General features: G+C 38.3%; 1 protein-coding gene across 1 annotated transcript in view; it reads left to right on the top strand.

The window, feature by feature from the left end:
* LOC128905102 (collagen alpha-4(VI) chain-like) overlaps window positions 1–25,889 on the top strand; it is a 44,212-nt gene that overhangs the window by 6,130 nt on the left and 12,193 nt on the right. Inside the window, 20 exon segments of the mRNA XM_054190583.1 lie at window positions 1,880–2,229; window positions 4,413–4,491; window positions 5,075–5,220; window positions 5,315–5,407; window positions 6,709–6,762; window positions 9,473–9,544; window positions 10,022–10,048; window positions 12,576–12,620; window positions 12,848–12,901; window positions 13,152–13,214; window positions 14,146–14,211; window positions 15,327–15,380; window positions 16,348–16,383; window positions 19,664–19,726; window positions 20,365–20,427; window positions 21,316–21,378; window positions 22,820–22,882; window positions 23,332–23,382; window positions 25,394–25,429; window positions 25,554–25,616. Of these exon segments, the coding sequence (XP_054046558.1) occupies window positions 1,880–2,229; window positions 4,413–4,491; window positions 5,075–5,220; window positions 5,315–5,407; window positions 6,709–6,762; window positions 9,473–9,544; window positions 10,022–10,048; window positions 12,576–12,620; window positions 12,848–12,901; window positions 13,152–13,214; window positions 14,146–14,211; window positions 15,327–15,380; window positions 16,348–16,383; window positions 19,664–19,726; window positions 20,365–20,427; window positions 21,316–21,378; window positions 22,820–22,882; window positions 23,332–23,382; window positions 25,394–25,429; window positions 25,554–25,616 (1,541 nt within the window).

The raw sequence follows: 25,889 nt of genomic DNA, 5'->3' as shown, positions 1-25,889 counted from the left end.
AATTTAAAAAACTGCATTCAAGGTATGGAACATCAACAGGGGAAAGATACACCTTTGCAGCACTAAGACAGGGCAGTTTAACAATGTGGATATGTGTGGGAGGTGATTCTAAAAAGAAGTTAGCTACACAGAGGTGTTTACTCCTGCAAATAAATACAGATTATCAACAGAGTATAGAGTACCTATAGAATCTGTTTTACACATTCTCATGCACAACACATTAGCACAAAAGTGAATGCTTTGCTGCTGTTTTGATATTATTGCTGGTACACTGGGGAATTGTCAGGGAATGTTTTAAGAGCTAGGCAGTGTGGATATCCACTTGTCAGGGCTAAACTGCTGAGTCCATGGTTGCCCTTCACTCTGCTTCCGTACTATGTGATTAAAAAGACCCAAATCTCAGAAAAAATTCATTGTGAAAACTTACTCTGTGTGTGCTGGACACGAATACATAGTGGAAGAAATATGCGATAAATTTAATGTTCATCAAAATGTTTAATCAGAAGCATCCTTCACAATCAGAAAAATGTAGTTCCCTGAACTGATGATGGCCTTTGCATCACAGGTGTTCTGTGAGTCTTGAAATCAGATATACAGCCTTACAACCTGTGTAAGGAGCATGACTAAGGGATGTGTGTGTAGACATATGTGTGTGTATAGATATATATTCAACTGTTTAAGAGAATTTTTTTCTTGTTCTGGACTAAACAGAATAGCTGTATAGATTTCTTATGTTGCTCTGGGGCCTGAATGTTGTTTTTTTAATCTGTCAAAACTCATTCAATGTGACCTTTTACATTTAAAGACTTTCATGCTGCTTACCAGCAAGTCATACCCTCTAGGGGGCAGTTTGTACCGCAAGTAAAAATACTGAAACATAAGGATGACCACTCTGAGGGGAAATTATTTCTGGATTTGTTTTGTTAAAGAGCTGAACACATTCATCTTTTTCATAAGTGAGGGGAAACCCAGAAAACTGTAATGAAGCTTATATGGAATAATGGTCTACAGGAACTATGCCAAACTAGCAAACATAGGAAACAACCTTGTGTTTGATGAGTGTTTCAGAGTCAATGGGTGAAGAAGGAACAAAATTAGGGAGAGTGCAATTTTACAGATAAAACTGCATGCCTCTGACTTCCTTGCAGAGGTACAACAACAGATGATAATGCATGCAGGGGCACAGAATAGAATTCAGCATGGCACACGAAGAATCAAGGTACAAAAGAAATATGCCAAGTGCTTTAGCAGCTTGATGAAGGCAAGATGATTGGGGAGGGAGAAGGAATTAACCACATTGCAGTATTTGCTGTTATTATCAGGAGCTATGCAAGCAATTCCATAACTGAGATAGTCCCCACCTTACAGCAGCTGTTATTCACAGTGGATATATGACATGGCATGTAGGCAATGCTGCCTCTTTCTCTCATGTTTGTTTCTTAGGCCTGTTGCTCTGCGTTTGTATGTATCATCTGGTCTTGTGACAAAGTGATAAAGCACAGTCAACCATCAAACTTCCCATTACAACTGGAATAGGTACTGCACATTCTCAGTTGGTAGCAAAGCTCATGGAAACATTTGCAAGACTAGGTAGGCCCTTTAAGGACACTTGACAGCTGGAGAACAGCAACCTGTTTTGCAGTTTGGGTATGTATATATGTCCAGTAATGTAGGTCCTTAGTACCTGCAAGTTCACCTAGCCCCACTGAAACTGGTGGGCTGATGGTATTTTATGTTTACGGAAAACCTATCTCGCTGATTCTGACTTCTGGTTTTAAATCTACCATATTGAATTTTGTTCCACTCCTGTGATTTTGGCAAAAGACGAGATCACAAATAATGTAGGTTTATAGTTTCCTGTTTGTTCTACTTTTTTCAGATTGCAACATAGATCTTTCTATAGCAATTGATATTTCAAGGCACATGCAGCCAGCATCCACGGTGCTTCTGAAACAGAAATTGCAAGCATTCCTCCCCAAGCTTTTACTCCAGATGAAATTGCTGCCAAATACCAGCTGTAATGCTGGCTCTCCAGTCAACATTAGATTCAAGTTCCAAGTATTAGCACAGACGAGAGAATTCATCTTTGACTCTGATTTTGAAGAATATAATGAAGAGATCATACAGAAGTTCTTAGATACACAGACCACTGTGGACACCTACCTGAATGCAGAGTTCTTACAGGCACTTGGGGAGAAGTTCTTTAACGTGACCTCTGCTAACATTAAGGTAACTTAATGGTGTGAACATATATGTTGGAAAAATTATGCAGTTTGATTTTTATAGACTCTGATGCGGAGTACTCCAGGGAGACAAAAAGGTAGCTCAGGAATTGGTGACTCCAATAAGCAGAATCACAGAGTGGTTGAGGTTGGAAGAAAGCTCTGGAGGTCATCTTGTCCAATCCCCCTGCTCAAGGAAGATCAACTAGAGTAGGCTGTCCAGGATTGTGTCCAGATGGCTTCTGAGTATCTCTAAGAATGGAGACTCCACAACCCCTCTAGGAAACCTATGCCAGTGCTCAGTCACTCTCATGGTAAAAAAGTGTTTCTTTAGGTTTATATAGAACCTCCTGTTCTTTCATTTGCCCTTGTATAACCACGTATATCATAAAATGTCATTTTATTCTGAATAGGGAACATGACCACATACAATTTTGCATCTTTTGGGCCTCAGCAGATAGAACTTGTTTGACATACAAGTCAAAGCAGTGCTTTTTTTCTCCAAATTGCCAATTCTGTTAGATCCCTGTTGAAGAATAGAGTTAAGGAAGACTTCTTTCTGTTTATGCATTGCTACTAGAAATAAATATGCTGTGTGTCTCAGCACTTTCCGAGTAGATTAATATTCCTTCCTGATAGTGTTTATGTGCAAATTGAAAACACAAGATTTTAGAATGCATGTGAAATCCCAATTTAATCTCCCCAGGATTCTGAGCAATAGGGTGCTTGTTCTGTAAAGATTATTATTTGTAAACCTCATCAGGGATAGTAATTCTCTGTTGTTTGCATTTCTTCTTTTCTTTATTATTTGTTTGTTTCTTAGCAAAAGAGTTGAACCTCATTCCAGCATTTTTACAAAGCAAGACTCAGATGTGTTCCAACAAGAGCTTTATATAAATGGAAGCAAAAAAATGATGCCCACGCTAACACTGCACATTCCCCCCCCCGCCCCCAAAGATTGCCAAAAAAAAGCATCAAGCCCAGGCCTACAGTGTTGTTTCTAACAGTCTGTGGTGTGTTTACCTACCCATGGTCCAGCTCTCCACTGTATCACAATCTGCTTGAGCAAATATAGAATCAGTACCGGTGCCTCCATATTGGATGTTTGGGAGCTTTCCGCCACCAAAACCAGTTAACTCTACCCGCTCTTAAATTCTAGTCTCCTTGCTGCTTTAGCACAGAAGTGGGATGATTGTTGTTGTCACTTGTGGAAAAATTCGCCTTAACAGGAGTAACAGAATTCACATTGGTTCAAGCTGTGCATTGTACTGGGAATGTAAAATAAGAAGGATGGGAGGGAAGGGACTCTAACTGTGCTTGTCCGCTTGTTCGTCAGAGAGTTTAGGGGGACTTAACGTCATTACCACTGGGGGCAGGAGACAGTTTAACTTTGCAGCCTCTTTCTGGGAAACCTAATCCACTGGATGAGTGGGGCCTGAGAAGACTTCTGTGGGTTTGAAGGGGGAAGGTGAGGAGATAAATGGGAAGAGGCTGGTAGCTTGGAGGGTAACTGTAAGAAACTGTGCTTTCCTCAGCCCTGAAAGAGGCTTACCTATAGCTCTTTGGCATGAAAAGGTGTAAATGTAGCAAATGCAAAGGGTCAGGATTAGCATCCTTATGTGAGCTAAGCCTTATGTTTTAACAAGGAATAATATGTCAGAAGGTGGAGCAGGGTGATGCACTGCCTATGCAGAAAGGGCGAGGGGACATAAGCATCTGCGGGGAGGGAGGTCTGTACCCAGAGAGGATGCGCTTCCTGGTGTGGCTCAGTTGACAGCCAACTGGACCTGCTCTTGTAGAAAGGGAAATTGTTTGCTCTAAGTTCTTCTTGATATTCACATATAGGAGAACTCTTCTGATAGAGAAAGCTCTTCAGTGGATAAGTCACAGCAGAATTGGCCTTCCACCTAGCATACTAAGAAGATGACAGATATAATATAATTAATAGCAATACTATGAACTGGTCACCAAGACAAATCCCTCAAATGTGAATGCTGTCAGGGAGGAGAGGCTTTTGTGTTCTGTTCTCCTTGCTCCTCAGCTCTTTTTCCAGCACATGTTCCAGATCTGCCACAGTGTAGTGCAATTTGACCACCTCATAGCCAGTTTTCAATGCAAACTGTACTTTTTACAATGACTCAACTTTTAGTCTCTTCTCAATTGACTTGTCATTACTCCCTTTCCTGACAGGTTCTGTTAGTATTTTCAGATGGGCTGGATGATTCGCTGGGAGATCTTAGAAAAGCAGCTGACTCACTTCACTTTAAAGGTAATACAGTACCACATTGATGCTCCAGCCTCCTACTACCAATGGCCCAATGTATTGCTCCCCCACTGCGACTTATCCACGTGACGTTACCTCTCCAATATGGCATTCCTCAGGAGTCAATGGGAGAGTGTTTGCTTCTCCATGTGAACCTGTGTACATGATAGCTTGTCTGCCAGATGATGCCAGAAACACGCCTAGGGGTGCAGAGGGCCTCGGATGGTTCTGGTTTTTGGAGTTCAGCTCTGGCAGCTGGGGCAATTCAGGGCAGCCCCTCTCACTGATGAGTGCAGCACCAGAGGTTAGACCCAACTCTGACTTCTGCAGGAGAGAACAGTTTTCAACTTCTGTTTGGGCACTGAGTAGCAGTCTGGTCTGACAAGTGGGGAGAGAAGTTAATCGTAAAATTACTAGTCTGGATTTTTCTCTTATAGATTTTTTCTCAATATCTTGATTTCTTTTAACATACTGTGTTGAAGCAGTGAAATGTAAGTCTTTTAGAGAACTGCTTTTATTCACAATGATATTGTTGGTTAAATAATATAGTTCAGACATCCACTAATTTAAATCTATGCTTATGTTGAAGGTCTTGATGCATTTCTATTAGTTGGCCTGGACAATACACAGAATTTGACAGAACTTCGGGAAATAGAGTTTGGCAGAGGATTTGGATACAACGAACCTCTGAGTGTTGGGTTTGCAGAGATTGCAAACATCTTGCAGAGAAATCTTGTAAGTCCTTCTGTGATATAAATAAAAGGGGGAAAAATCAGGTTTTGTTTTATGATTAATATACATAAATGAGATGTTTCTTGCCATTTTTTAGGATACTGTTGCAGAAAGGAAATGCTGTAAGGTGGTTTGTAAATGCCTTGGGGAAAATGGTGATCCTGGTGGCCAGGGAAGTCCTGGAAGGAAGGTAGGAGAGCTAAGATAGACAGTACTTAAGGATTGCTTTGTTTTTCAAGGTAGTATTTCAGAGCATGCATGCATGTGCCCATGACCTTTGCTGTTAGGACAGATGAAGGAGAAACATGAAATGTGATCATTTCTCTGCTGCATATTCCTATTTCAAAAGTCTTTTTGTAATGATGGTAATTCGTACATATAAAGAGCACTAAGCACTCTCCTTCACCAATTCAGTAGAAAATGGAGAGGGATTTAAAAATTTAAGTCTGATTAACCAAGAAGCTTATTAGCTATTGTGAATGAGAAACTTCCAGCCGACAAGCCGAGAGAAGAAAATAATCCTTCTTCCCTATGTGTGAGCCTTATCCTTTTGCTATCCTCTGTTTATTCCAAATATCCTCTTCTGTAAGTTTATTCTTATTGAATAAAATACCAGTTTACATTATTTTCTTTAAGATTTTATATTGTCTGTTTCAAGCCTTTCAAGTATTGTAGATATCACTTCTACAGCATGCTAGTAGACTTAGTTATTAAGGTTTTTAGTACATATAGTCTCCATCTGACTACTATTGATTCCATTATTTCCAGTTATTCCAGTAACATGCTAAGTAAGTTATATCTGTAGTTCCACTCTTCAGTTATGTGATTGCATTTAAATGAATTTTTGGTTATCTTTTAGCAAAAGTATAGTCTTCTGATATTTATTCATAAACCAATTTACGATTTTTTTCCATTACTCTTCTTGATTTTCTTACATCCTTCTGTTTTACTAAAATGTCTAGATTAACATACTTAGACAAAACAGTGTTCAGAATGTAGACATAATTGTTTTGCAGGCAGACAGACTGATGCCTGGGTTGTACAGCCTACAATTGTAAAAGCATGCTTTTGCAGCACAAGCTTTCCTAACAAGCTTTCAACTCCTTATATTTTTCATTCCACCTTAGAATTTCATTACTGTATAATGCTTTCTTTTCCAAATCACTAAGGAAGATATTTAATTTGACCAAACATCCCAATGAGCTTTCTTAACACATCAGGCAGTTTCCTGAAATAACATACTGAAATATTTATATTGAATATTGTTGTGTTGTGGTTTTTTTGGGTTTTGGTTTGGTTTGGCTTGTTTGTTACATAGGACTGTGCAGAGTGTCTGTGTGAATGTAGCTGATGGAACCTGCCCTCCTCAGCATAACCAGGTCTCATTTTCAGGAAATGTTTTCTATCCCCACGTGCAGAGTAATCTGATAGAAATGAACCCAGTGTGCTTGGAGAACAGTGTTACTTATTTCTCAAGTTCCTGTTTTTCAGGGAAGTACAGGGTACAGAGGATCTCCTGGCCATCCTGGTGAGGAAGGTGGAATTGTAAGTAAATATTATTCCTTCCTGCTAAGGTGATGTTGGTTGGTGCCTGAACGTGTCTGCACTTATTCATTCACTGAATGCTCATCAATGTTAACCTAAAATGTGTTTAAGCAATATGTATCTGAAGGTAAATATACAGACTTGATTCTCTATGCTTCTCACCTCACCATAGTTAGTAATAACTTCTAACACAGATAAAGAATCAATTAGAAAGAATCACACAACAGCATTTTATGTGGTATATTTATGGCTAAATCGTACACTAATTTTTTTGTGACAGACTACCAGATTCTGTGCTGAAACATCTTGTAGAAAAGGCCATCCCTTCCCTTCTTAGCATGTTTAGCATAGAGAAAAGGAGGCTGAGGGGAGACCTTATCGCTTTATTGCTCTCTGCAACTACCTGAAAGGAGGTTGTAGAGAGGTGGATGTCGGTCTCTTCTCCCAAGTAACAGGCGATAGGACAAGAGGAAACAGCCTCAAGTTATGCAGGGGAGGTTTGGACTGGATATTAGGAAAAATTTTTACACTGGAAAGGTTATTAAGCATTGGAACAGGCTGCCCAGGGAAGTGGTTGAGGCACCATCCCTGGAGGTATTTAAAAGACATAGTGCTTAGTGATATGGTTGAGTGATGGTTTTTGTCAGAGTTAAGTTGATGGTTGGACTAGATGATCTGAAAGGTCCCTTCCAACCTAGGCAATTCTATGATTCTATGACTGGATAACAAATCTAAATTTTGTAATATGTTTTGATGATTTCCAAATCCTTTGCAGTGTGCTATTCCTGACCTAAACTTCAACATAATGTGCATAAGCCAAAGCCCAGCCCACTGGCCGTATTTCTTCCTCCTTTACTGTCTAGAAACAAACAAAAATCCCCCAAAGAATAAGACATAATTTCCTTAGCACCATAATTTCTTTACACCTAGTTCTAGGTTTAGCTAGGTTACAACACTGCACCCATGACCTCTATATTACTCCTAACTACAGGAGAGAAGCCTGCAAACTGAGAACTGGCCAAGGATTTATCTCTGTACGTAACACTAAAACCCACATTGGAGTAGTTCCAGTTCTCACAGAAGATTGGTCAGCCTGGTCAGCCTTTAGTGAGGCAGCCTGGGGCAAACCTACTGTCTATTTGGAAAAAGGCAGTAGTGGAAAAGAACAGTTGTCATCTGGGATTCTCAAGAAAGTGCATTGTGATGGTGGTTTTACAATTTCTTTGGAAATCACTGGCTGTTTCCACAGAAACTGGAGCAGTTTCCCCAGCATTTACTTTTTTTTTTCAGGTGGCCTGATTTTCTGAACGTTAAGAGTAAAATTCCATATGAGTAATCTCCATAATGACTTAAAAATATTTGTTACTCAGGTATAGAACTATTTTTACATCCTTTTACAAACATGAATGACATGATATAAGTAGGAATTAGAATTCAAACCCTTAGGGGCTTTTAAAATGAGAAACATTGTGAACACATTCAAATGGGATGCCCCAAATTTTTCCCCACAGTACTTTGATTTGAAAGTTTCTAAATCTTGTCTTTTTTTAAGTGATGAAGGGGTGGAAACAATTTTGAATTTGATTTTATGTATCAAATTGAATTTCTATTTTTGACCTTCTAAGAATCCAGAATAATCTTCTAGAACAGATAAATTACAGAAGTTTTCTTTCTGAATTTTCTGGTCCCTTCGTTTTTCTTTTCTTTACTGTGGAAGGATGAGAAGAAATCATGTCCACACTTTCAGAAACTTTACACATCTCCTGCGTGTGAAGCCAACAAGAGACTTCCATGTTGTAAATTTTTCTTGCTTAAGGCTAAATTTTTTTCCAGCCCCAAGGTATGTGAAGCATCCAAAGCAATTGAATGTAGTAAATACACAGCAGAAAGCAGACTGCAGGTAATAGGTTACAGAAGATGCCACAAGGAAAGGACGTTGGGGAGATAATGCTGGACAGCTTTGGTTTATCATGGTGTAGTACTCAGCTCAGAAATTAGTCTTAATGTTTCACATAGGCAATGCAGCCAGGCCAAAATGGTTACACTTTTGTTTTTTCATATTGTGTGGTTCTGTGGTACCATTGTCTACCTTCATCTAGAATGTGATCCATGTTGCCTTTTTGCTAGAGAGAGACCTTTCTTTAAAGATGAGAAAAGAAAGAGAATGGTGTTTGTTTTTCTGATCTTAGGCTTTTCAAGTTTGTCTTCTCTTTTGCATGGTAGTACAGGAGCTCTCATGTTTACCACGTGTTTGTTCTCATTTCATTTGACATTGTTTAGCTTTTTAGACAGCAATTTTAAGGGGATCTGCTGGGAGATGATGCTTTCTTTCCATTTTTTTTTTTAGAACTTCCATCTTAACAAACATGGAGTAGAAGTCTTCAAAGATCAGTGATTAGAGGAAAGTCAATCAATATTCAGTTAAAAAACAACCCACCAAAAGGCCTACCTTCAAGCACAGAGATTTCAGTCTGAGATTGTTAGTGCAGTCTAAAACATGGCGTGATAGTGAGAGCAGAGAACCATGTGCAACTCAAATGAATAATTGACTGTTCTCTTATGGCCAGTATGAAAATTTCCAGGTGACTTCCATATGTGTTCTTAGTTCAGTGAATGGTAATATAATTCCGTCTTGCTTAATCTTATACCGTGTCTTAAACAATAGCCATCATCATATGGATGAGTTTGAACATTCTCTTTTGTTTTCTAGGGGGAGAGAGGCCCAGTTGGTTTCAATGGCACTCAAGGAGACAGGGGATGTCCAGGTGCCAGAGGCCATAAGGCAAGTATGTCACTTTGAAGTGTTTCCTAATTTTATTTCCAACAGACCTGTTTTCTGTACTGAGGACAAATCCCTGTGCTGTTTACTTGAAGCATGGAGGGACAGCAAGACCCAGCTGTAAGAATAGCAGACAATTTTTGCTGTCTCCTTTTGAGAGATAATTTGTGTAACCGAAGCATGGTCAAATTGCTAAGGTGATTGCTGACTCAGCAACTTGCCAGTGACTTTTCCACCACCAACTCCAGACTGGCCTTATGTAAAGCTATAAAGCTTTACAGAACGGGCATGAAAATGAAGGCTGTACCTCCTTCCCACAGGAAGGGTGTCAATCCCACACGTGACAGTAGCAGGTTTTACAGTAGGGACTACAAATACTGAGCCCAGCATGCTTCTACACAGCAAGTTATTATACCCTGCCTCTCAAATTCAATATAAATACTTTCAACAAACTTCATCTTTGTTTATTTTTAATTTCAGGGGGCCAGAGGCTATAGAGGAAGTCAGGTTTGTGTTTTCATGTGTGATCAATTTTCTTTGAGAACAGTGTTCTGCTTCCTTTTAAGTTCCTGCTACATTGTAAGATGAAAATATCAACAAGGAAGGAAAACAGTGTAAAAAGGTCAGAGTATTTAATGTACTTCTGCTGTGGTTGTATAAGAATGGATTTAAGTGAGCTGTTAGGTATCACATTATTAAAAGCCAGCAGTCTTACTTGTATTGTATTTTTAGCATGGTTGCAATCATAGTTGATTTAGTCTAATTGACAGGAAAGGAATTTATTACTGGCTATTTTAATAATCTGTCAAGGTGGTAATTCTGATCAGCTGAATCTCATATTCTAATTGTTGAGGAAGCAGAGCAGAAGGGGGAAAAAAGATTGTAACTAATATTTATTGATGATTTGGACAGCATATTCACTGAATCAGTATTGACACTTTTTCAATATCCTAACTTCTCTTCAGCTGTTTTTGTCACCCACTGTTCTTGCAGCTCTGCTTATTTAAACTTTCAAACATACCTGTTCAGCAAAGAGATAATGTCACCAATTTGTTAATAAAAAGTGAAGCCTGGAAGACAGTTGATCTATAATGGCAATATTAGTTACCAAGTTAGAGCAATTAAAATTGAATTCAAATTGTGTTGGGTGCTTTGATACAAAATCGCTCCTAGAAAAGATTTAGGATCCTCAAAGACTCAGAAGGTATTTGCTTCCAAACCTGAGCAGCTGTTCATGTGAGAAAGTTCAGAGGGCGTTTCTGATGCCTCAGCTCTATGTAAAGTACTGCTCTGTACTGACTGTTTTAATCCTCCCATGTGTTTTTACTTCCCTTTTCCATTTTCTGCTCTGTTCCCTGAAGTAATTTGTTTTCCCTTAAATATATGAGACATCTGATTGTAGAAGAGGGAGAGTGCTTGCTGACGATTTTGATTTGTCCAAGTTGAATTGTATGGTAGGAGTTATGAGGAGCACAAACCCTGCTGAAATCCAATGAATATGTGAATGTCTTCATTATGTTGTGTCATGATAGCCATTAATTTTATTTTAAATAAAAATATGAAACTTTCAGCACATAAAAAAATATGATTCAATACTGTTGACTTAGCAAGGTTGAGGCAGTTTATTGAAGTCTGTAAGGCATTTCAGTACAGCTATTTGAAGAAAAAAGGCAACACTGAATATTTAATACTATGAAGTTTGGCTCAGGTTTTCTGAGGTAGGAAATGAGTATGGGAAAAATTAAGACTTGAATAAAAGTCATGATTGCTTACTTAGTGCTCAAAATTTTCTGGAATACTTATTCAAAAAATTATTGTTTGTAACATGTTACTCTTATCAAAATGTACATCCAGCTTTTTTTTTCTTGTGGTACATACCAAACTGTTATAAGTTAATGAAAATATTCCTCGGGAAACTTAAGTATGTTGTTTTGCATGGTCAATTTAGCATCAAAACCTACAAAGCAATTGTAGCTGTACTCTTTATCAGAGTGAGACTCCTGTTCGTTTCACTAGATTTACAACATGCTCTTGTGCCACTTTCAGTGATTTGTTGAATATCCTTTCAGCTTTCAAGGTAGTGGTCTCTGCTAATTCCATTTCCTACTGCAAATAAAAGAATCACAGTTAATTCCTTCATTTTTATCCTTGTAAAGAAAGACAGAAACAGCACTTCAAAATGTCCTTTAAAAACTGTGTGTGTTATTTGGCCAGATCTGAAACATTGTGGAGCGTATATAAATGAAATAAAGTTCTCACAGTTATAACTACATACAGAAGCCTCACTCTTCATCTGAACAACAAGTTAACATTGCAGACTGCCTAAGGTTGGGGTGGGTGTTTTGTGGGAAAATGGCTTCCATAAATGGTTGCAATATTGTGATTCATTTTTGCAGACAAAGGGAAAAGAAGAGCAGTGTGTGTTTGAATGGGAATGTGGCTGCCGTTTATGTAGCAAGCATCACATTGCTGAAACAGTAATGAAGTTTCTTTTACACATCCTAAAGCCTAAGATTAGTCTTCTGTAATTGTTTTTATCATGGTTATTCTTTCTAGCTTTTCAATATACCACTCATGGTATGAAATTATTAAAAAAAAAAAAAGAAAAGAAAAAAGCACAAACACATATGATGGTTGACACCAGCATTACAAGATTATCAGCATTTTAGATCAGATACTAGTAGTTATACTTTGTAATATATTTAGATTTTGAAGGTGCTGCAGTAGGGAAGAAGATTTGAAAACTAACAGATGGAAAAGCAGATTTTAAATGCTGATGAAGACCTATACTTTTAAGAACCATTGTTCTTATTAAATGTTCTTAACTATAAATTGTTTTAGTTTCAAGTTAATAATTCCTTAGAAATATGATTTATTAATTCCTATTTATAATTAGTATTATTATTTATTCATGATAGCCATTGAAAACCACTCTTCTTATTCAAGTTTCCAAAAGTAGGGTGAACACTTCCTCCCCTGCTCAGAGAGGCAAGTGTACTGATGCTAACAGGGCTTTTTTTGCTTATTACTACAGGGTGAACACGGTGAGAGTGGCTTTGATGGTACCGACGGAGAGCAGGTAATCATTGCTTTAAATGTGTAGTGCAATTAAAGACACCTACCTCAGGTTTCAAAAGTACAGGTTTTTGTGACTTTGAATGGGCTTTAAACCTGAACAGAATTTCTGTTGTTTAGAGTTATGTATCTGATTGAAGTTGGATTCTGACAGACAAAATTTGGGATCCACCTTTATCAGAAAGAACAACCATTAATTTTTTCTTCTTTCTTCCCTCTTTATGAGTCTAGGGAGAACGTGGAATTCCTGGACCTTCTGGAGAGAAAGGCAATGCAGGAAAACAAGTAAAGTATCCTTTATAGTAATGTTTAGATTTTATGGAACCATCTTTCCAAAGTGTGATGCTGTCTGTAATGCCTGTAAGTTAAGTTGTTTTTAATAGCTGCCTCTTCTCTAATGTGATGTGGCTCCTGTTGTAAATCAGTGTAGCACCACTGACTTAAACAGATCAGTGTTCTCTTATCTGGCCTACCTCTACCACAGATACTGTTTCTTCATGTACCCAAATTGCTTGTGCTCTTTTTATGAATTTAGGGCAGAAAAGGCCCCAGAGGAGAACCAGGTGAACGAGGAGAATCTGGTCTGAGAGGAGATCATGTAAGTGTATTCCTTCGTTTTTCTTAGGTTGCACTGATTTGTGCCTGGATTTTGTCATGGAGCTGCCTGAAATATATGTGATTTGAAGAGATTTTCACAATGCTAGATGGAGCAGTACTCTGCAAGAAGTACGGTATATTCCAGGACTCCTGAACTCTTTAGATGCAGATGGACTGATGTGTTTTGATGTGTTGCTTGGAAGCAGGTGTTTAAGCCTCAGGTCTCCTGCTTGTTCCTTGCATTTTTGTTTTATTTATTTGTTTGTTTGTTTTTACCATGGGAAACATAACTCCTTTTGGAGGTACTTAGTCCTCCCTGGTGGAGGGAAATTCCCACCCTACAGAGGAATTTCTGGGTCACCTGAAAACGCTGTGCACTGACTCCTGGTTAGCAATTTATAGTGATGCAAAGGCAAGTTACTTCTTCATGCTGACGTTTTTTTCCTTTCATGCTCCAGAGCCTTGTATAAATGCAGTCCCCAAGTACCAAAATTTCAGTGAAGGCACCACGTATATTTCAAAGACCTAAAAAAAATAAATCAGGTGTCGTGGTAACTTGCCTCTTTGAGAGATCAGGATTTCACCCGTGTCTAGATAAATGGAACTCCATTCTAATGTAACTCCATCTGAAACTCACTAACTAGCTATGATCTTAACTCAATTATCTGTACTCAAACAACCAGACCAGGTTCACATTTTCAGGGTTTAATTTGTTGCCCATTAGTAATATTTCTTTTCATCTCTTTGCAAAAGAAACTTTGCAAAACTTGCTATATAGTGTTCTTACAAGCATCTTCATTTAAAATAGCTTTTGTATTTCGTGTTGGCTACAATTAATCCTCATTAATCCTTTTTCCATATTCTGCCTCTGTAATCAGAGTAATAAATGTGTGGTCCCTGAAAAGGCTAAGCTTTCTGCTTAATTTTTCCAGGGAGATCCTGGAACTAGCAATAATGTTCCTGGTCCTAAGGGTGAAAAGGGAAACCCAGCACATCAGGTAAGATAATAGTTCTATATTATGGGTAGAGGATTTGCATAATTGCTAAATTCTATTGGCTGTCCAGTGACTAAGCAGCTCTTTTCTTTTATTTTGTATTTTGCCTTTAGTGTATGTCTGCAACACAGAAAGCTTTCAGTGTACAGTGTAAAAAAGAGAAAAAAAAGTTAAAAAGGATAACAAAGACTGTGGAAATGTTCTCATATTATAGAGCTAAGGGAACATATGGATTTAGTATAAATATATTCTTCTGCCAGAAATCTACATTATCAACCTGAGAGGCTTTTAGTAATGGGTTGTAAGGATACTGTTAAAAACCATGCTGGGAAAAATGCATTGGGTATCAACAGGCTGTACTCATTTTACTATGGAACTGCTATTTCCTCAGGGTGGTGGATAAACTCTGTTTTGACCTGTATCTAGAATATAAGAGCTGGGAGTGATGTCTGAATTTTTAAGAGGTGTTTGAGCAATACTGCAAGAAAAGAAACATTAAAAAAAGCACAACCCCTTTTACTGTTGCTCTTTGTTTGGAAAGAATAAGCAAAGATTATAAGTAGTTGGTCAGTAGTATATAAGTGGTGGTAGATGAAAGCTTAAGAGGGTGCAAACTAGCAACATGTGAGAAAAATCCACTATTTTGGAAGTTTGATTCTAGTGAACAAGTAGGGTTTTGCACACATGTTCAGGCATACATGTGTTCATATATGTCTATGTAGAGTGTGCTGAAATCAGTAGAAAAACTGTGAGGGTCACTCTTGAGAATAATTGTGTTTTGATGACCTTTTGGAAACAAACCTCATGAAACTTTCTCATCATAAGAAGTCTAACTGAAAGGCTAAAGTGAACAAAAACAATTTCACAAAAGCCTTGACCAGGTATCAACTGTTAATAACTGATGGATTGGAAATCCAAAGCAAGCATAATCTCTCTGGTTTATCATTTTTTCATTGTAAATGATTTGCAGAAAACACGAATCAGCATTTAGCATGATACAACTGATTGCAATGAAATTACGTAGGAGAAGAAACAAAGAAGGAATGTATAAAGAAGAATGTGTAAGTACAAGAAAAAGAAAGAGTATTAAAGAGCTTGTTCATTACTTTGTTTTGCAGGGAGACCCAGGACCACATGGACTCCAAGGAGAGCAGGGTGATGCTGGCCCTTATGTAAGAATAGTAATCAATACAGGATGGAAGTAACTGGTACAAGATACAATGGTGTTCCCACTGAGAAAACCAATTTTTCCCTTCTTCCTTTTATCCCACACTTAAAACTCCTGCAATGAGAGGGAACAAAAATCTTACAGAATTTTTGTAGTGAAACACATTTGCCTTCAAATTTAGTAGGGTTTGTGTATTGCAATGTGTTTTGGTTTTTTTTAAAATCAGGAATTTGTTGTCCCATTAATTTCAGGTCTAATTCATGTGAAGTCATAAGCCTTAAATTCAATGCAACCTTTTCTATGAGCCTTAATTACGTCATAATTTCACTATAGGTAAATCTATCCCTTCTTCCTCCCTGTGATTGCAAGTTCCATATGCCTGTTCAAGCCTATATATAAACTCACTGGCAGCTGAGCTGCTGTTTTTAATGCACTGGAGACTGGAACTCCTGAAGGCACCTCTTCTAGTCTGTCAAAAAGATGCCTAATGCCAAAGTCAGGAATGATGATCACTCAGGCTGCAGAAACATCCTAAAGGCCTCTAGTGATGTGAGGTTTAACAGTAACATCTCTGGTGCTGCTGGGCAGCATGCAGGGGGAAGCAGTGCAGGCCTTTTAGCTCAGAGGGAGAGAAGAGGGCTCATGTTCTCTTTATTTTGGCCAAGCAGCAGCTGCCTGGGAAGATGTTTCCAGAATTTTGTTGAGATGCCTTCCCTCTGCTCTCACTAAGGGTCTAAAGCCTTTTTTTGTGTGTGTGTGTGTGTTTGTGATAAGGCTTATTTGTGTAAGAATTTCTTTCCCAAATCCACTCTCTTTTCTCATTTTTACCTTAAACCTTTCTTTGGAAATAATCTCAGCTTTCTATAAGCTGTATTTGATTTGACTGCATGTATAATGTATTGTATTATAAACTATTGTTTCACATATTGCGTGGTGTTCTGGATGTAATCTCTCATGCCACTCCTTCCCAGGGAGCAGCAGGTCGAAGAGGCCCTCCAGGTGTAAAGGTGAGTGGCTGACGCTGCTGCTACCTATGTGTATGCAGCTACATGTCCAGCCTCAGTGTTTGCTTCTCTTAAGGGAGAAATTTCAGTGTGATCCAGGAGAGATCGTTCTACAAAGATCCTCTGGTGGAAAATTTTCTCATGTGGTGGTAGGCGTGGTTTTCCTAGACCTATACCTCATGGAGCCACGATGAAAGGAAACTTTGCTGAGATGTAACTGGTAAAGACGTCACTGTGATTCTCTTAAATGAAGTTTTAGATAATGTTCTTGGAAAAGAAAGCTTGTTTGTCCCAGCGTATAAATTACAAAATACAGTTATCAAAGCAATTCTAAAAGCAAAGTGGATTACTGCAAGTAAAAGTTAAATTCTAGGAACCTGAGAAGACCCAGATTTCTTTCTTTTTTAATCTTTTTTTTTTCTTTTGATTTTTTCTTTTTAGGACAAGGTAAACAAATGTTTTCCTTTGTCCATCACCCTGGCAGGAGTCTGTAAGAACACCTAAAACCATGACTCCCATACACCTGCTTGCAAGATATATCCCTTATCTCTAGCCTATTGCTTGCTTTTTCAAGTATGGCTTATATGATCATTCCAGGAAACATATTGCTCTAGCACAAGTAGTTCAAATTTGACCCAATCTCTCTGCAGAGTTGCTAGCACAGATAAGGCAGATGGTATATGCCTTGGTTTAACATTTCCCCTTTACCTTAGTGCATATAAACCCAGGGAAACATCGCAATTTCGTGTATGACACTGTCAGTACCTGCAGAGTGGAATATGTCTTGAAGTCATACCCTGTGTTGGAGTCTGGGGAATGGGTAAAGTTGTAGCCTCTGAATAAACGTGCAAACCAGCATTTTGAATAGAGGTTGTTTTATGAAACTCTTCACTCACAAGCATGGTCAGGGCAAAATTCAGACCAGCTTTACCCCATCTGTTCTTTCCAGGTCATATTCATGCAATGCCAGTGCAGTTCTAATATCAAAGAGAGGACAGGATGAAGTGCATGCACTCTTTGTCTCTGGTCTCAAGTAGCAATTGTTTCAAAGTTTCTGTTTTCTTCATCAAAGCTCACAATATGAAAGTATTTGGCCTGTACAAAACAGGCTGTTGGACGTCACCTGGTAACAGTTTCCTCAGTTTGATAAGCTTGATGTTTTACTCACGTTTTTAATTATGGACGCAGTATGTAAACTGAAGTGCTTGCTGTGTTCTTAATTTGGCAAAAGGTTCATGATTTGTCATGAAACTTTTGCATGGATTGCATGCCTTTTCTGTAACAGCAACAAGCATTTAAACTGAAGGCCAATTTTAAAATGTTATTAAATAACAGTGAGAATAACCATAATGATGCAAAATAGAACATAATTTTCATCAAAGGCAAAAGGCTACTGGAAGGAGTGGGATGTCTTTTTACATTTAAACTAACTCAAATTAATTTTTCCCTGGGAAATGACAGTGAGAAGTAAGAGTCCTGCAAGTTCCCCAAGGTAGTCCAATCACATCCCAGCTTCATGCAACACACAGGTAGGCCTTGTGCTGAAGCCTCTGCCCCACCTCGTTTCTGAAAATCCCAATTTGGATTTCACTTTGAGAATCCAGAAGTCTGGAGTATCCCAGACGGGAATAGACCTGGACGATTTTGATACTATCCGCTAGTAAGGGGGAAGCACCGTGCTTTGGCTACTCACAGGGATCAGCATAACTTGAAAGAACACAAGTGTTTTATAGTTACTGTTTACTATTTCTGTCTCAGAAATTCTTTACAGCATTTATGCAGACATTTTAGATTAAAATACTGAACAATACCCATGAAGCCTTCCTTTTAATTATTCCAATTCTTGCTTGATACCTCAGAAATCCATTTCTTAAGTAATTATGTAACTTTGTGCTTTCTTTTTCTTTTCCATTTGATTGCTGCTGAACTCTAAAAATCTTTGTTTGCATTTTTCTGTCAGGTACCAGCAGAAAGAAAGAATCCAAGTGAGCTATGAGGGTAACAGGACAAAAACTGAAGTCTGTGGAAAAGGATTTGTACCTTATCTTTGTTGTACTAACGAGCACAAGAACTCTGGTGTGGTTAGAAAGTAAAAATGTTCAACTTGTTTAGTAAAATCACATAGTGCAGAATTAGTTGAACCTTTTGAGACAAGCTTCTTCATCTCCATGGGGGCCCCCTCCCCCAGTGATGAGGCCACCCTTTAATAATATTTTTGGGAACAAGAGACATGACTGAACCTCACAACAACAGAGATCTTCCAAACTGTTTTCGTTTAAGTACTTGATCATCTTTGACTTCTAAAAGTATAACAAAAAATATTTGCACAGGTCAGTAGGGATTAAAAACTAGGTCCCAACCCATGTTCTGAGCACAACTTATATAAATCACCTGTTCATTGAAGACATGTAAAAAGCAAATGGCAAAGAAATGGCTTGCTCAGTGCTTTTTTTTTTGTTCTTATTTTTCATTTATCTTTCATTTCATTCATGTGGTGGAGAATGGGAGTACAGCCTTTTGAATGCAGGAGATTAATTCCAGAACCACCTGTTTCCTGAGAATCTTCAGACATACATACGTTTATAATTTCTCCAGTGAAAGGTGATCTGCAAGGCCTGGAATATCTTGGTGCTAATTATCACCATTTTACTTAGTCCAGCAGACAGCAAATATTTCTTAGGGATGTCAGCTAAACTGACTCATCCTTAGATAGCTACTTTATGTAGATGGGAGCTGGAAAAGGTTTGGGTTTTTTTTTCCCCTTCATCAAGGAAGATTTTACTTGCCTTGATGAGTAACCAGAATGAAAAATGGGGAGTTATAAAGACATCTAATTCTAGGATGAATTGGAAAGTCATGGTTCCCCCTCAGGGTAGTTCTCCATGGATAAAGGTGAAGGGGATCTGCCCTTGTGGCCCTGGCTTTATGACTTCTTGTGGTCTCTGCAGTGGATAAGGACAAGGGTAATGCAGCGATGTTGCTGAGACTGTGGTGTAAAATGTACTTAGCAAAATGCAAAGCGGATAGAACTGACCTCTTGCACTCCAGCTCTTATATTCATCACACACCCTAAACAACCAAAAAAAGCTACTCAACTTTTGCTTCTTAATTGAATTTTCTTCAACAGGAATTTGAAGCTGCTTGAAAGCTGTTTTGAAGCATTGGAAAACATTCTCTCAACTGATACTCTGTGCAGATATGAAATTATTATCTGTTGATGTACATATGACAGGTGTTAATTTATTTGGCTTGGTTGTTGGTTTGTGTGTTTTTGTTCTGGCAGGGTGAGCAAGGAGATCTGGGGGAAGCAGGTTACCCAGGAGACTCTGGTCTTCCAGGCCCTCAGGTAACTAAAAGAACTAAGTTATTTTTATGTTGATCTTTTTTTGGGTTTTTTTTTGAATGCTTTGTTTACTTCAACTAATGAGTATTATAAGCAAGATTCTTCTGTGGCAAATCTCCTCTGTAACCCTAAGGAATTAAATGTGGCAAGTTTCTCTTTTGGTTTATGTGGGTGCAGCTTCTAGTGAAATGAAAAGAGGAAAGTGCATAGCAGAAATAAGTAATTTAACAAACACCTCTCTACCTTACAGGATATTATCAAGCAGATATCTTCAAAATTAATTCATTAGAAATTGCTAGCAATAAGTACACTATTGCATTTTTGAATGTACTGTATTTCCAGGGTGCATTAAAATGATGAAAATAACATACTGATTGACAAAACCAATTAGGAAAGCTTTGCGTTACCTTGTGGTATCTTAAACACCACAGTAGCTTTCTGAATATGGCCCTCAGGCAGTGACCATCACAGCTGTTTCACACAGACCAATCCTTACAACCAAGCAGTCAGAAATTTCACCCGTGCATTAAGGCTTGTGAAACAGGCACTTGGATTCTGGTTGTTACAGCAATCTAATTTTCACTGAAAGGCTATCGGCATTGAACTGACTTTTTTTTTTTTCAATGGCTTTTTTACATTAGGGCCCAAGAGGACCACAAGGGATCAGAGGACCTCCAGGACCACAAGGCATGCCAGGCCCTCTGGTTAGCTTTAAATAATATATTCCTGCTGTACACATTAGGGCTTTTCATTCTCAGTTTTGATATTATTCCTATAAAGAGTTTTAAAAATACTTATAGAAAGAAGAAACTGAGGATTTTTCAGTATAGTACTTAAGGAAGCTGATTTGCAGCCTCATATGATAAAATAACAGCCTTGAAAATACTTTTAGGTGGTGAATAAGAAGTGAACTTCAGCGTTACCAAGCTTTTGCATGATTGCAATTAAAAGCCTTAGCTCTAGATTTCACTCTTGGTTCTATAGTATCAGGACTAACAGCATGTATAAATCCAGATGTACAGTGGTGTAGCTGAGGGCAAAGTTAGATCATGGTCAGTGGTTTCATTAAAGTATGGCCTTTGAGATTTAACGCTAGGGTGTGATGAGGTTGTAACTATTGAGCACTCACTGCTGATCTTCTCGCTTGTGTGATGCTGTTGATTTGGGGGTTCTTATTCTGAAATTACACCAGTGTAACTCAGGACTGTAATATCCTACTCTGTCAGCTTTGGGCATCTGCTTCAGTCATGTAGTGATGCTCTTGCTTACACACATTTGTATGTGTATGTATATATATTCATATTGTTTGTGCACGTATGCATGTATTCGTTAGGTATCTATGTAGATAGAAAATAACATTCATGTCATACTTACTTAATAACATTTTGAGAATTTTAAAGCAGTTGTACAGAAAACAGGTAATAACTGGAATGATAGCTTGACCGGTAACTCTTACTGTGGTGCTCACAAGCCTGTTAATGTGCTAATGCTTATACCAATTCTGTAATAATTTCAAGGGGCAGTGAATCCTTGAGTTCAATGAGCCCTTGAGTCTTTGTTGTGCACCTTTTAACTGATACTTCTGATTACAGGCCAGTCTGGGGGCCCCAGGTGCACCTGGCTCTGTTGGAAAGTTAGGTGCAAGAGGAGCAAAGGTAAAGATTTTTAAGGTATCTAATTACAGCAATCTAACATCATAATTCATTCAAGAACTACCTGAAGAAGCATGAACAAACACTTGTATTGTTCCTATGGAACATGTGAAGAATGTTAAGTTTTATAGACATTTTTAGATTGCATGGGAAGACAAGTGATGTGCTCACAGAAACCTTACAGGTGTCAGAGCTATACCAAGAATTTTTTAGTGTTGCCATGACTACTGTTCTAACTGCTGTTGTGGTCATGGTTCTCAGTGGGGCTTGGATTCTCACAAAATGCAGTAGTGATATGGCAGTGCTGACTCTTGGGCTTATTTTATGATTCCTAGAATCTGTCCAATCCATTGAAAATATGTACGAGTTGACCATAGAATATCTCAAGTTGGAAGGGACCCAACGGCTGTCGTCTCAGTGAAGAACCTTCCCTAATACCCAGTCTGAACTTCCCAGTTCAATGAAGCGTAACTGCTTATTTTAACCTTTTTGTTCTAAAGATTCCTAACCAGTTTAAGGAATCTTAACTGTTACGATGTCTGTTATACAGGAATGAATGTGTTAAGAACTGAATCAACATGAAGGCCACTACTAAGTGGTCCACATTATGGTTCACTTACTTATAATAAATGCTGTCCCTTACTTTCCTTTCATTAATTGGCTTATAATTCATTGATACGGGAGATTAAAGAAAAATAACTCATTTTAGGTATCTTTGCATTTTTGGATCTAAAAGGCATAAATAAGACCAGTTAGCTACGCCTTTCAGTCTCTTTGAAGGGTTATTACATTCGCTGTATTATTACATCCAGTGACAGAGATGTATCAGAAGGTTCAAGTGCTACTGTGAGAAAAGTCACTGTGTGAAAACATAGTGAAGCAGTGACAAAAATTGGGAAGGAACGTAGGGATTTAATCCATCATACATTCCATTTTCTCAGTCTGGTTTTGTACTGTTTAATATTGGAGATCTCGTTAGAAGAAAGCTCATTAAGAAAGTCAAAACCAAAACCAAAAGAGGAAATGAAGAAAAGAAAACATGCAAGAGGACTAAGAGCACAGTGCAGGCAGCGTGCCTGAGAAATACTGTTTGCTCTCAACAGATGCTTCATGGTGGTAGAATTCCAGGCTACGTCCTGCTACCATTAATATAACTTTTTCCAGAAAATACTCTTTCACTGGTAATTCTGTATAACAATGGGATATTTACTGGATGAAGACCTTTGGAGTTTAGCTGGATGAATGCTTAGCGTATTCTGATTTGCCAAGTGCTTTCCAGTTCCACCCCAAGGAACCTTCCATGAAACATGGTCTGTAATGGAATGCTGTTGATCAGCATCAAGTAGTCTATAAAATGTATAAGCACACTTCAGTCTAACAGGCAAGAAAGAAGAATTCTCCTGCATAAGCCAAATTAATGCTTTTTATGTTTCAATTATAACAGGGTGAACCTGGTGACCCTGGAGAGAAGGGCCCAGTGGGACCAGCTGGATGGAGAGGCATGCCTGTGAGTCTTTCTGCCCAAATTCAGGGCCCCTGTAATTTAACACCCATCCATCTGAATCAGTACATTTAATTCCCTTCTATTTTCTCTATTTGATACACTTAAAATTATTTCACGTTCGGTTCTCAGTTTCCTTAGGACACCAGATTCCTTGTGGGCTAGAGAGAATATCTTTCCCATCATGTTCTCTAGGAGAGAGAGAATATGCTAGAGGTAGGGCACATAGTGGAGAGGAACTCTGGCCTTAATCCTTTTTTTTCTCTCTACAGATTTTGCCACCATTTGCTACTGTTTTTTAGACATTTGCTACTGTTTTGATAGCTTGCCCTACTTTGTCAATCTTAACAGCCTGGACACCCTGTTGTAATGAGAGGTCTTTATTGCAAAGTGGAGTTGAATGTGAATCTAATCCTCTGTTAAAAGCTAACTTATGGCATATTCAACCTATGCAGGGGGTGGATGGCAGGGATGCCTATGGTCCTGAAGGAAGCAAAGGAGCAAAGGTGAGTGCTTAGAGTCAGGATGTCTTGCAGTGTCAAATTGAACATGACCATCCATATTCGATTCAAGAGAAATGTAAGACATGGCCAGTGCGTTCCGTAAGAGGCTCAGCCTTCCCACAACCATCCTTGTGAGAAATTCTGCAATAGGATATTCTTTTGAGAACCACTCTCTATTACTTTTTCCCTTGATGTGTGTATGTGTGTATATGGACATGGGGGATTGTACTTCTTGGAGTACACGGTGCTTTCTCCCCACTTCAGTCTGCTTGACTAGCCACTTCTGTTGGCAAGTCTTGGTGGGCCAGCCACCTTGGACTATTTTGTTCTTTCAGAGGAGGGATTCCTTGACCACCAAGGTGAGGGTGATTACCCTCCAATGGCCTCACTGTTTCAATGTGAAATATTTATTCTTCCTTGTGCTCAGCAGTAAAATCTGAGGATTAATCTCTGGATTGCTACATATTTAGAAATTTTTGTCATTCCCTTCACAGCCCTGATGAAAAAAATAGCAGTGAAATTCCTACTTCTCTAAAAACGTACAAGAATCCAGCTAAAATAAAAAGTATACAGAAAGTATGAGGTCAAAATCATGGGACCAGCAGCACGAATGAGTCAGTCCATGAGCAAAATGGTCGGGATGTTTGAAACAGCTGCAGTCATTTCAAAGAGTTTATGTAGTGTTACAATACTAGTCCTTTTTCATTGCTTGCAAAACAGAAGTTGGTCCAATGGATCTCACTGGAGGAACATCTGTTTCACTCTCCCTTTTTGTGGGAGAAGCAGAGTGCTGCAGAAGCTGCAGAAAAGATATGAAAGGCTTCCCAGGAGCCTCTTCAACTGATGAGTTCCTTTTTCTAAAAAGGCTTTTTATTAAAATAGCTCTTGATGCTTCTTATTATCCAGTCTCTTTTCTTACCTTCTTACCCCCAAAAATGTCCTTTGATGGGAGAGTTTCACAGGTTACTTGTATGTTATATGAAAGACTAGTTCTTTTAATCTCTTGGAATCTCCCACTTACTCATTTCAGGAAACATCCTGCTTGTTACAAGAAATGAGGAAAAAAGGTTTCTGTTAAATCTTCTTGTCATTATTCGTTGTTTTAAAGGATTGACTTAAAGCCCTTCTTATACGTTGATGTGTCTCCCCAAGGTTTGGCAAGGTCTGAATTAAAGGAATTAATAAAAACAAACAAAAAACCAATTCACCCCAGAATAGTGATCCAGAAAGAGTTTGTTTCCCCTGATAGCTAAGAGAAGAGCCTTTAGTATAGGTTTTATTTAAGATCGCTATCAATTATATAGGTTCACAGTCACATTATGCTCTCTTAGGTGTAATGTGGGGCCTACATGCGTGTAATTTTTTAGAAATTATAGGATAAAGTCATATGATGTTTGACAGGCCTGCACAATTCCATGGGAGGGAACTCTTAAAACAAGGACATACATAAATAGTGTGAATTCTGATAGTTACTCTAATGTCAAGTAGAGATACGCTTCAATTCTGATTGGTCTTTGTGAGAGTTCTCATACTTCTCATATATGAGCAAAGAATACACCAAAAACTGAAGTAACTGAAAACAATTAATGAAGTGACTTCTAATATGCCAACAAAATATTATGGTATCACTGCTTAGTATGGAGGGTACAACATTTTGAAACTGCATTCAAACACTGCGTTCTGAATGTTATAATTTACTTATAATACCTGAACATGAATTCCAACATATGTTACTAGGAGGCCTAAATAAGTTTTGATAAAACACTTACTTGAGAAATGGAACACGCTTGAAAATTCAGAAACTGATGGAAAATTTTAAGATGTTCTTCCTTTAGATGAACGAGTTGTTAATCTAAAACTATGTCATTTGAGACCAGAGTGGTAGCCTCTGCTCCTTCAATGGGATGGAATGCTAAGAATAATTTTGAAATTGTTTTTGATTTAAAGACATCAAACACTAAGCAGATCACAAAGTTCTAGATTCTTATGAAGTCTTTGTCCTTTCTTTTTGTAGGGAGAATCTGGATTCACAGGATATCCTGGTCCAGAGGTATGATCAAATGGGTGTGTTTGCTTTATGTCTTGTTTTACGTTGTTCTTGGTTAGAAATGGTTATCTGTCTTTCTGTCTGTCTTCTCCTTTCCTATAAAGTTCTGGATTTCATTAATTTTCAGGGAGAAGATGGAGACCCAGGCATTCCAGGAGCTGAAGGACCCAAAGGAGTTAGGGGTAGAAGAGTAAGAATGATAAATCTGTTAACTCTGTGAAGAGTTCTATAAGTAAAGCCCTTATGTCTTAAGTGTTTCCTCATCAAAATTTTTTGAAATTGGTTCCCACTCTGATCTTTTATTGCTGTATCCTGTGCAGAAGGTCTCGAGAGAATGCTGGTCTAAGTCTTTAGAGATGTTCGTGGCTAGTAATTCTTAGGGGTAGTATCCTATCTTTATGTAAATGCGGGATCCAACTCACAATATAGTTACAGATGTTTTCTCTGCTAGAATTCTACATCT

The sequence above is a fragment of the Rissa tridactyla genome, chromosome 2 (assembly GCF_028500815.1).
Source record: "Rissa tridactyla isolate bRisTri1 chromosome 2, bRisTri1.patW.cur.20221130, whole genome shotgun sequence".
Taxonomy (NCBI): domain Eukaryota; kingdom Metazoa; phylum Chordata; class Aves; order Charadriiformes; family Laridae; genus Rissa; species Rissa tridactyla.
The sequence above is the reverse complement of the archived record's forward strand: the minus strand, read 5'-3'. Positions and strand labels throughout refer to the sequence as shown.